Here is a 12,302-nt window from a genome sequence, read left to right as displayed (position 1 = left end):
ATGATCATATGGTTTTTATGCTATCTCTTGTTGATGTGATGTATCATGTTGATTGATTTCTGAATACTGAACCATGCTTGCAACCCAGGAATAAATCCCACTTGATTGTGGTGCATAATTTTTTAATGTATTCTTGGATTCATTTTGCTAGTATTTGATGAGGATTTTGCATGTTGTTAAGAGATATTGTCCTGTAGTTCTCTTTGTTTGTGATGTCTTTATCTGGTTTTGGCATCAGGGTAATGCTTGTAGAGGCCTTGTAGAATGAATTTGGAAGTTTTCCTTCCTCTTCTATTTTTTGGACAATTTTGAGAACAGGGTATTAACTTTTCTTTAAATGTTTGGTTAAATTGACCTGTGAAGCCATCTGTTCCTGGACTTTTGTTTGTTGGGAGTTTTTGGATTATTGACATGACTTCATTGTTGGTGATCAGTCTGTTCAAATTTCCTATATTTTTCTAGGAATTTATCCATTTCTTCTAGGTTATCCAATTTGTTGTCATATAATTTTTCACAGTATTCTCTTATAATCCTTTTATTTCTGTGGTGTTCGTTGTTATTTCTCCTCTTTCATTTCTGATTTTACTTGAGTCCTCTCCCACTTTCCCTCCCCACCCCCTCTCTTTTGATGAGTCCACTTCCTGATTTTATTGATCTATTGTTTTGTTGTTGTTTTTAGTTTTTTAAATTTGTTTCATTTATTTCTGCTCTGATATTTACTATTTCCTTCCTTCTATTGGTTTTAATTTTTGTTTGTTCTTTTGCCAGCTCCTTTCAATGTAGGTTAGGTTGTTTGAGATTTTTCTTGCTTCTTGAGGTAGGCCGGTATTGCTGTAAACTTCTCTCTTAGAACAGCTTTTGCTGTTGGATAGAAGTATTGCTACCCCGGTTTTCTTTTGACATGCATTTGCACAATAATGCTTTTCCATCCCTTCACTTTTATTTTTATTTATTTATTTATTATTTTTTTTTATTTTTGGGACAGAGAGAGACAGAGCATGAACAGGGAAGGGGCAGAGAGAGAGGGAGACACAGAATCGGAAACAGGTTCCAGGTTCTGAGCCATCAGCCCAGAGCCCGACGCGGGGCTCGAACCCACGGACCGCGAGATCGTGACCTGGCTGAAGTCGGACGCTTAACCGACTGCGCCACCTAGGCGCCCCAACCATTCCTTCACTTTTAATCTGCAGGTGTCTTTAGGTGTGAAATGAGTCCCTTGTAGGCAGCATATAGATGGGTCTTGTATTTTTATCTATTCTTTCACCTTATGTCTTTTGATTGGAGTTGTTTAGTCCATTTACATTCAAAGTAATTAGTGATAGGTATCTACTTACTGCCATTTTGTTTCTTGTTTTATGGTTGTTTTTGTAGTTATTCTCTGTTGCTTTCTTCTCTTGCTGTCTTCTTCTCACGGTTTGCTGGCTTTCTTTAGTGATAGACTTGGATTCCTTTCTCTTTGTTTTTTGCATACCTATTACTGGTTTCTGATTTGTGGTTACCATTAAGTTGATATATAACATCTTCTGCGTATAGCAGTCTGTATTGTTGATGGTCACTTAAGTGTGAACTGATTCTTTACTCCTTCCCTCCCCCCTGCCCCCACGTTTAGGTATGTATACTTTACATCTTCTTATATATCCTTTGACTGACTTTTATAGATATACTTAAGTTTACTGGTTTTGTGTTTCCTACTTTTCTTCCTCCTACTTATGGTTTTTCCTTTCCACCCAAAGAGTCCCCTTTAATATTTCTAAGGATGAAGAAATGGTTGAAGAGATGGGATGGGGTGAAGTGATGGTTTAGTGGTCATGAATTCTCTTGACTTTAGTTTGTCTAGGAAATTATCTCTCCTGTTCTGAATGATAGCCTTCCTGGGTAAAGTATTCTTGGCTGCATGTTTTTTTTTTTCCCCCTTCAGCATGCCATTCCCTTCTGGCCTTCAAAGTTTCTGTTGAAAAACCAGCCGATAGCCTTATGGGGTTTCCTTTGTATGTAACCATTTTCTTTTTTTGCTGCTTTAAAAATTCTCTTTATCACTACTTTTTGCCATTTGAATTTTATGTGTCTTGGTGTAGACCTACTTGGGTTGATTTTGTTGGGGGCTCTCTGTGCCTCCTGGATATGGATTTCTTTTTCCTTCCCCAGATTTGAGACATTTTCAGTGATTATTTCTTGAGATAGAAAGATTTTTCTGCCCCCTTTTTTCTTCTTCTGAGATCCCTGTAATGTGAATACTACTGCACTTGATGGTTTGCTGAGTTCCCTAAGTCTATATTTATTTTTTATTATTCTTTTTCTCTCTCCAGTTTTTCAGCCAGATTGCTTTTCATTCCTCTGTCCTCTAGGTTGCCGCTCTGTTCTGTTTCCTCTAATCCACTATTTATCACTCTAGTGTATTTTTAATTTCAGTGATTGAGTTCTTCATCTGTGTTCTTTTTTATGTTTGTCTCTTTGTTGAGGGTCTCACTGAGGTCCTCCACTCTTTTCTCAAGTCCAGTGAGTACCTCTTTCATCATTACTTTACATTCTCTATCAGGCATATTACTTTTAACCACTTCAATTAGCTGTCTTCTAATTTTGTCCTGTTCTTTCATTTGGGACATATTCCTTTGTCTCCTCATTTTGTCTCTCTGTGTCTGCTTCTATGTGTTAGGGAAGTCAGCTACATCTCCTGCTTAAGGTAGTGGTCCTTATGAGGAAGAGGGTCCTATAGTGGCATGTACTGCAGTGTCCCCTGTTCTCCAGAACCTGGAGCTGCAGGGGTGTCTCCTGTGTGTGCTGCGTGTACCCCACTGTTGTGGCTAAGCCGCTTTTTCCTTCAGACTGGTAGTCTGCAGTGGCTCTTTGCCTGTTGTGGGCAGAGTGTGGTCCCTGTATTGTTAGTGGGCCAGTCCAGGGCAGCCTTGGGCTTGAAATGCATCAGACCAGGCATTTGCCAGAAATGTAGTAGCACCGAACTGCAGAGTGCTTTCCCTGTGTTGTTCCCTGGGAAGCTTTTGTTGGTGAGAGGGACTGCAGTCAAACCAGATGTCCGCCCCTAGCTGGGACCACAGTTGGGACTGCTATATGTGGTGATCATCCTTTCTCCCTTGGCAGGAGTCACTTTGGAGTGGTGCTGGCCCATCAGGTCTGCCTGCACACTGCCAGACTCGTAGCACTGCTATGATCAGCTCCGGTCAAGTGTGTACTGGAGGGGCAGGTCTGTGGGAGAACATGGGGACGAGGGTGGGGTGGGGTGTGTGGTGTTAGCAAGGTTTGTGCAGGTCAGCTGTAGGAGGGGATCAGAAGCGTGGAAAGTGGTCCAATCAGAGGTGGTATCTGCAGAAGAGTGCAGGGGTGGAGCATGCTATTTAGCAACCTAGGTGGAGTGTTCGTGCTGCACTGGTTTCCATGGGTGTCTGTATCTAGGCTGCGGGTTGGAGAGGAAATGGCACCCGCCAGCTCTTTTGTTTTTGGAAAAGTCTTCCAAACGTCCCTGCCCCTCCATCACATACTCTGAGATTAGTAAGTAAATCTAGAACTCAGGCGTTTTTCAGACCACTGCTTTTATGCTATATCTCAGGAGGGCTATTTGTTGTGCTAAGAGTAGCGGTCAGTTTCCCCTGACCCTCCAGGTTTTTCCCACAGCTGAGCTGGCCAATTTTTGAAGTCCCGGGTGTGCTGCCCTGCTGATTTGAAGGACTGGTGTACTTCTGCCCCTCTGACTTTCATGTGGGTTCTCTGCCTGGGGTGAGGGTCTGTTTCTCTCCCCTCTGTAGGCCTGAGGCATCCCTCCCTCCTGCAGAAAGTCCTGAGAGTCTGTCTGGATCTTGACCATGTCTCCACCCTTACTACCTGCTTCAGTGTGACCTCTTCTCTGTATTTTGCTGTGGACAGTCTGTTCTGCCAGTCTTTGGGTCACTTTCTGGGTTATTTACACCCATGTGGATGTTATCTAGGTGTATCCTGGGATGAAGTGAGCTTAGGATCCTCCTACTGCCAACATTTTCCTGGAAGTCTGCTGTATTCTTTTTTATAAGTTTCCAGCTTTCTGCCAAAATTCTCAATCTTGTCTTTCAAATAGTATTTTACAGTTCTGTTTTACATAGTTTTCCTTTATATTGTCTTTTGGCTTTTTAAGGTGTGTGGAATGTTTTATTTGAAAATTTACCCGTAAAAAGAATCAGAGGCCTAGCAGTTGGTTTCTTATATTGTTTTCATTTGCTTTTGAGCTCCTTTTCATATTCTTAGTGGCCATCTTTTGTAAAGTGCCTGGTCAGTGATCTTTACTTTTGAAAAGTTGAATTATCTCTTGATTATTAAATAGTGAGTTCATTATATACTATGGCTACATTATACCAGTCTGTGGCTTGTTTTTTCATTGTTTTAATGGTGAACATGAAATGGCAAAAGTTTCAATATTGTTGTGGTCCAGTTTATACAATGATTTAATTTTTTGTGTGTATATAAGGAATCTTTGCCTCTTTCAAATCCCGATATTCTCTTATGTTCCTGTCTTTTTTTCTAGAACCTTCATAGTTTTAGCTGCTGCATTGAGGCCTGTAAGCCACTTCAAATGAACTTTTGTGTATGGTTTAATGTTGGAATCAAGTCTTTTGTTTTTTCCTTTTGTGCATATCTGGTTGTTGTAGCACCTTCCTTTCCACACTGAATCGTACAGATGTTGGTCAGGTGGTTGTGTATGTGTAGATCCATTTCTGAACTCACGGGTTTGTCCCACTGAGCAATTCTTTCATCCTTATGATAGTATACTTAAGTACTGTGGCTTTATGGTAAGTTTAATATCTAGTACAATACGACCTCCAGCATTAGTCTTTAAGAATTTGATTTCTCTAGGTCCTTAATACTTTCATACACATTTTAGAAGCAGCCTATTTCTATAAAATAGCTTGCTGGGATTTTGATTGAGATTTAATGGAGTCTGTTGATCAACTGGATGAAGTCTGACATATTAACAGTCCTAAGTATTCCTATGAACATGGCATCTGTGTCATTGTGTCTTTTTAATTTTCTCTCAGCAAAGTTTTGTAGGTGTTACACATCTTTCATCTTTTGTGAAATGTATTCCTGTGTAACTGATGTTTTGGAATGTGAATGGAAATTGTATTCTTAAATTTCACTTCCCAGTTGTTCGTTGCTAGTATATGGAATTCTGTACCTTGTATCCTGCCATCTTGTTACATTTGGTTGTTAGTTCTAGAAATCAGTTTGTACAGGCTTTTGGTTTTCTCCAAACACAGTCCTTCCTCTGCAAATGAGGATGGTTTCATTTGTTTTCCAGTCTATGACTCTATTCCTTTTCTTGCCTTGGCTGGGACTTCCCACACAGTGCGGACTGGGAGGAGAGCGAGCTGCGGGGGAAGTGCTTCTAGCATTTCAAAGCAGTGGAGGTTTGGCTGCAGATTCCACAGAGGTCCTCACAGATGGAGGAGGCAGCCTCCAGCCTTGGTTGCTGTGTTTTCCATGAAAGAGTATGGAACTTCTCAGCCACTCTCCCTGCATCTGGGGAGAGCATCAGACGGGGTCCTCCCTCGGTGTGTGATTGGGGTCAAGGGGCAGTGACACCCGCCGGGACAGCAGCCTTGCATTTCTGGGGCCGGCTCCATTTGGCTGTGCTGTCTTTCTTTGGTTGTTTTATTAGATCTGCCTGCACCTTGAGAGTTGAAGTTAGGCTGTAATCTCTTTGTGGCCTGTTTTCTGTATCCTGGCCATGCTCATCTCACCAACCATCTCCACTTTCTCATCCTCATGCTGCTTCTCCTCTGGGGTGTGGAGGGCCTGCCCTGCCACAGGCTCCCAGGCTGTGGTCTTTACAGAAAGGTCCTGACCGAACAGGAGTCCCTTGGGTAGGGTGTGCAGTCACTCACCACTGCATCCTCAGGACTCAGGCCCCACAGGGTCTGCTCTGCGAGGACAGCTGGGGCATAGGGGTGGCCAGGCTGCAGCTTAAGAAGCGAGAGGGCACTGGCTGCTTCCTGGCCGCATGCTGTCTCTCTGATATCAGCCATTAGAAGGCATCCGATGGCAGGTCCTGGAGACTACTCTCTGCCGAGGATAGAGAATCTGTGGGGACCCCTGGGAGGGGCAGCTGTTGGCAGCCACACATATCTTCCTCTTCTTGTCTTGTAGATGAACGCCACTCGAGCAGCAGTGGGGACACCATGTCTGGCCCCAGCGCCCAGCCCTCTATCCACCGCGGCCATTCCTGGAACCACCCCAGGCCTGCCCATGCCAGGTACTGCCCTTTCTGGCCTACCAGCCCCGCCCTGTGCGCAGCCTCTGGGCCACTACGGAATCCTGCTCCCAGCTCCAGTGTCCTGGGGGCGCTGGGCAGCCCAGGTGGGCAGCCAGAGACCCGCCAGGGGGCTAGGCTTGGGTGCAGCAGGCATGCCTGCACTTCCCGTGTTCTTGCGGCCACCTGTGGTCAGCGCGCCTGGTCCCAGACTGCGAATCACATAGCTCTCTCTTCCCGCTTGGCCGCTGGAATGCGCTGAACTGAACAGTCCGGAGGAGCCAGCTTATGGCTTGGCCTCTGCCCCGCCTGCCCATGGGTGCCTGGTGAGGGGCCAGTGTGTGGGCAGCAACGCTTGCTTCCTTTACTGCCGCAGACCCTGTTCCTTCTTCTGTTCCCATGGTTTACACTTGCAGCCTTCGCACCCACTTCCTGTACTTGAACTGATGGTTAGAACATTGTAATCTCCCTGCAGAAGTACAGTGCCTTGAATTCCAGCTTTTCTGTTCCCTGATGGAAAGAAATGTTTAAAAAAAACCGTACGTTGGAAAAGGTGTATTTCATTTTTATAATTGGCTTGTGCATTGATATTGTTATTTCCCATTTTAAATCGCAGAGATAATGGTTTATAAATCTGAAACTAAAACCTGACTTCTGTTGTAAATGAGGCCTCTCTGGGCTTCTGTGGTCACAGATCACAGACAGATGGACACCCCTATCCTCACCCCCGCCCGCCAGCTGCAGGGCTCTGCATGCTGCCGACAGGCTGCCCAGGGACATGTGGTTACTGGAACAGAGTGTTGCTGGCAGCAGTAGGTCTCTTAGTAAGAAACAGCAGCAGCAGCTTTTGGCTGTGCATAGCCTGCTGGGAAGTGCTAGATGAGCAGCCACACCCTCTTGACACAAAACCTGTAGGGTATGGGCAGGGCATCCACCCTGCAGAGGCCCCATCGCCCCCTCAGCTCTGGGTTTCTGCTGACCCTCCTGCCAGCTGTTCTTCCTTTTCCATCGTTTCCAGCGAGGCCTGGGTCTCATTCTGCTGTGTGCACACAGGTTGCCCTGCCTGTGGCGTGAGTACTCCCCTTCTGGAGATTTCGGTGAGACTCCTCCCAGATGGGCACCAAATAGCCCCCCGTGGGAGCTGAAGTCCCCGCTCCTCATGGCCAAGATCTTTTCCACTTCACTTCCTATCAGAAGGCAGCTGCCTTGGGCTGCCTAGCTGTGAAAACTATACAGTTCTGCTGTACTCTGGGACCTCACTAGACCTGGCTAAATTATTTTAAATGTGTTATTCCATCAATTCGGTTAGAATTGAGTTTCTTAGGTGATTACGCAGGGCGCGATGCCGTAGTAAGAGATTTCTGTTCTCTGTAATGTGCCCCTCAGTCCCTTGGTGGAGAATCTCGTGCGCCTGGGTCCTGGGGGTGGTGGAAGCTGCCTTTCTCCTATGCACCCCCCTCTCCACTGCTGCACCAGAGGTGAGATTTGGGGTCCTGGCCTTGTACGTGGATGGTCAGTGGCACGGAATCCCCAAGACATTGTATATATGAAGGAGGAAAATAAACATTTTTGCTTGAAAACAGTGTGGAACAACATCTTTTCCTTACTCTCTGCCCACATAAAAGCTGAACCGGCCAGCATCCTAGGCTCTTCCGGGTACAGCTTAACACTCAGCTCCACCCTTGCCATGGACACCTGGCCTAGGAGGTTGGGGTGGCAGTGAGGGGGCCTGGGGATTGAACGGTGGGTGCTGTGTTCTAGCAGGAGCCACATGTGATGAATGTTGAGCTGGGTCAGGGGGTAAGAGTGGGATGTTAGGCAGGACCCCCGTCTTCTGCACAGGGTGCTCACCAGGTGGGACCTGGGACCTGAGGACCCAGCTTTGCTGCCTCCAGGCCTGTTTGCTCGGCTTTCAACTACTCTGGACTTGAACTGCATGTAGACATGCAGTGGGCTGCACCCCATGGAGGATGTGAGTCTTATCAACTAAGTGGTACCTGACCCCTGTCCGTGTTGGCTAACGTTGCACAAAGCCAAGTTGGCACGACTCACCCCGTGGACAGAACCGGGGGCGGGAGGTGGGTTCCTCTGTACCTTCTCCTGGATCAGCATTGGGCTCGTAGGCTTGGGAGGTGATGTGAAGCTCGTAGGACCGGTGCAGGTTTGTTGGGGGCCTCTTGTGGCGCTCAGCAGCTATTTGCAGCCAACCCGCCCCTGATGGCATCATGCTCAGCGGTCTGTGCTGCACGTGCCCTGTACACACTCAAGGTTTGCGGTGTCTCTTGCCCCAGCCAGCTGAGAGGCGGTCAGGCTTTATGCCCATGCTCTTGGAGGGAGGGGGAGCCCCCTTTCCAGAAGCAGTGCACCTCAGGGCTGCTGCTTCTCTCACTGTGCCCGAGGAGTGTGACGCTGCAGATGTGCAGGTGCTGGGAAGTCCTGTCTGGTCCTGGGCAGTCACCCCGTGCAGAAGCCGGACAGATGGCAGAGGCTGCCTGGGGCCTGCACAATGTGAGGGTCACGGGCCACCGGCTCTCCAAGGAGTAGGTCTGTGCTGGCAACACTGTTCCACGTTCCAGGGCCTTGTGTGACCGAGTTGGGCCTGTAATCAGCTGTGGCGGTTTTGTTTTCTAGATTCTGAGAGTGAGAAGCCCGACTGAGCCCAGGCAGGCCAGCCCGACCCCGACGCCAGGCCCTGTGTCGTCACATGTGGAGAAGGCGAGTCTGCGCCTCGTGTCCAGTTCACGCTGTTTTGTAACCACTTTCTAAGCATTTTTTATTCACAACTGGAAACACAAATGTAATGCAAGAATAAAGAATATTTTGGGGGAAAAGGGACTTTGGTTTTTCAAGCTCTCTCCTGTCCGCTGGCCGGAGACATGGGGAGAGAGCGAGGGGTGCTAGAGAATCTCCTGGGACCGCGCGGCAAGACAAGGTCTGGGGACACCCTTGGCTGAGGGGTTCCTGGTGTGGTAGTGAACGTCTGCGTTTACGTGGCACTTTATGGTGCACCTGTTAGCCCAGGGTCCTTGGGTTGGGACAGCAGCAGGACAGGCCACACAGGTGACAGGCTCCCCCCACCACCTGGCAGAGAGGCAGCCTCCTCGTCACACTGAGTGGCACCAGACTCCGGGAGGCCGAGCAGCAGTGCCCATCTCTGGTGACGGCCCTCCCGCTGCATAGATTTGGGCCTTGGTGCACACAGCTCCGTTCATTTTGCTGACCGGCGGTGGGGGGAGGGGGAGGGCACTCTCCTGCTGTATCTTCAGAGGTTTGACACTCCTCCTCTGGGCACAGGGTGGGCATCCAAGCTACGGGCACTGAGGAGAGGGGTAGGCCTGCTGGCCCCGGCAAGGCTGCACCCCTGCAGTGGGGGGGGGGGGGGTCCATGAGAGCAAGAAACATGGGAAGCCTGCAAGCGGCCTCACAGAGAACCATGCAGTGGTGGGACTGCAGCCCGGATGGGGGGAGGGGGCTCAGGTGGAGCCCGTCTCGGGTCCACACTCATCAGGACCGGAAAGTGGAACTCAGTTTCCATTAACCTTAGACTGCAACTCAGCGCCCCCTTCGGTGGTGAGTGTGGGGTAGGAGCACCTGGGGCATGCCACCGCGAGAGCCTGGACACTGCATGTGACGCTGCAGTTGTCACAATGATGTATGTTCACCACGACAAAAGGCCAGCGTCTGAGACACAACTCCTGTCCAACTGGTTGGTGAAAGCAAAGCAGCACGGGCTTTGCAGGGGACACGCAGGTGTGGTTTGGGGACATTCATGGGGACCGTCCACCCCAACTCTCGCCAGCTCTGCATGCCACTTCTCACATCAAGCTCGCCCCGCCCCAGCGCGTGCCTCGGCCCGAGTCCCCCACTCTCCTCTGTGATCAAGCAGAGCAGGCACGTGTACAGTCAGATGGAATGACATCCTGTGTTTCACTCTGTCTTGTCCCTGTCTGTTTGTGGCCTTCACTAGTTTTCTTTTGGCGGTAGTAATGCATAGTTTACCTTTTCAGGCGGCAGGTTTATTTACATCATTCCTTTTAAACAAGTAATAGTACAGGTGCTAATAGTAAAAATGGTGGGGGCAGATGGCTGATGTTTGGAGACCCAGCAGGGACTCCTAGGCAGTCCTGACACCCTTGAATATGAGGATCTAGAAGGCCCAGAGGTTCTTTCAGGATTTCTGAGTAGTTAGCACCCAGATTATTTTCCTGGGGGGGGGGTGGTTCTGGGGCAAGGGAGACTTTGGGATGCAACACCCGTTAACGCCACAGCACAGCTGAGAGCTTACCCACTTTTCCTGATCGGCACCCCCTGCCTTCTGTGATTCCGACCAGTGTCTGCCTCACCCCCACTCTGGGAGAAGTGGGGTTCTGCCTGCAAAGGGGGACTGCCCTCTAGAAGCAGCTCTTGATTGCCATGTTGATGGGCACAGGCGAAAGGATGGGCTGGTGGTGGCGATGAGCAAGCTGCCACCCCAGCAGGGCCCATCGTGCCCAGCGAGTCTCTAGACCCCCAGAGTAAGCTCCGGTCCCCCATCTCGGAGTCTCGGATCCCTATGATGGCCGCCCCCAGATGTGGCCCCTGCTGCCGCTCACCGTCCAAGAGCTCCCCACTCTCCTGCCGCCCCAGGACCCCTCCTGGCTCTCTTGGCCCCCAAGGTCTTCAGACCACTGGATTCTGTCACAAGGCCACTGAGAACCTCTCGCTAGACGCTGAGACGGGTATTGTGGGTGCATCCCACTCGTCACACTCGGCTTCAAGCCTCTCAGATGTGTCCCGGAACAGTCATCAACGAGAATGAGGAGCTGTGGCCCAAAGCCAAACCGTCCTTTGGGCAGAAGCCTGTGGCTGTAGCTGCTCATCACTGCTCAGGGGAGTGGAAAGGGCCTGCCCCAGGTCTAGCACCTGCATGGAGCCCCAGGGCCCAGCCCAGGCTCTCCCAGGACGGTGATGGCACTGTGGTCCGGGCTCGCCCAAGCTCTTACCGCAGAGCTAGGTGCTGAGCTGCAGGCTCTGCTCCCCATTCTCATTCTGCCCTGGAGAGCACCCCCAGTCTGCTTTCCTGCAGTGCCTGCCACAGTCTGTATGCCTCCACTCTGTGCATCTGCTCCAGATTAAATTAGCTTAAGCTCTGAAATGTGCATCTTATTAAACAGCTGGCTGGTTCTCTAGACCTGGGAAAACCCAGCAAGACAAAAGAAAGCATCCCCCAGGGTTCCAAGCAACCCTGGCTATGCTATTCTAGCACTATGGTCCTAAGTCCTAAGTAAGTCTGTATTCTAGTCTGGGAGCCCAGCCTTGATTTATTATGTGTTTCTTTGGAAAACAATGTCTCTCTGGCTGCCATCACAGAATACCAGATGAAGCAGCTTAAACAAGAAACATGCATTACCCCTGGTTCTGGAAGCTAGAGTCTAAGATCTGGTGCGGGTAGGACTGGTTTCTCCTGAGGCCTCTTCTCTTGCCATGTATGCGTCTGCCCTCTTGCTGTGTGCTCATGTGGCCTCTCTGTGTGCATGTGAAAAGACAGTAAACTCTGCTCTCTCCTAATGATGACATAATCCTATCGGATCAGGGCCCCACCCTTAAGGCTGCACTGGACATTATTACTTCTACAAAGGCCCTATCCCACATGCAGCCGACTGGGAATTAGACCATCAACATATGAATGTTAGGGAAACATAAACATTCAGTCCCCAACACATGGCTTATTAAGCTGTTTTGATATACAGTCCATTTGTACAATGGAAACTCTATTGTCTCTACTTGCACACATTTTTTAAACTAAAATTATATAAATACCAAAAATACACACACACACACACACAGATGAGGGGGTGGGGGGGGGTCAAGATATATGTGTGGCAGAAAACTGAAAGGAATCACCCAGTGCTCCCTTAGTAGGCTCGCACGAGCTCTTGAGAAAATGGGGCTAAGGATCCCTCCTTAACCCTAAGGCATCAGCATCATGGACTGGAGGACAGTAGCCAGTGGTGAACACACAAGGCAGGGCTGGTCAGTGCACCGACACTGAGGGCCACAAAGCTCTTGGTTTAGAACTCAAACGCACAGA

The 12,302-nt window shown here is 49.1% G+C and overlaps 1 protein-coding gene across 1 annotated transcript in view; it reads left to right on the top strand.

The window, feature by feature from the left end:
• The window catches only part of WNK2 (WNK lysine deficient protein kinase 2), a 144,947-nt gene extending 135,880 nt beyond the window's left edge, over positions 1-9,067 (top strand). Inside the window, exons 29-31 of the mRNA XM_040449271.1 lie at positions 6,130-6,235; positions 7,619-7,710; positions 8,864-9,067. Coding sequence (XP_040305205.1) covers positions 6,130-6,235; positions 7,619-7,710; positions 8,864-8,998 — 333 coding nt within the window. The 3' untranslated portion in view covers positions 8,999-9,067. The remainder of the gene's footprint in view (positions 1-6,129; positions 6,236-7,618; positions 7,711-8,863) is intronic.
• Positions 9,068-12,302: the final 3,235 nt, after the last annotated feature.

The sequence above is a fragment of the Herpailurus yagouaroundi genome, unplaced genomic scaffold (assembly GCF_014898765.1).
Source record: "Herpailurus yagouaroundi ecotype Mexico unplaced genomic scaffold, PumYag 199, whole genome shotgun sequence".
Lineage (NCBI taxonomy): Eukaryota > Metazoa > Chordata > Mammalia > Carnivora > Felidae > Herpailurus > Herpailurus yagouaroundi.
This window is presented reverse-complemented; position numbering and strand designations above follow the sequence as displayed.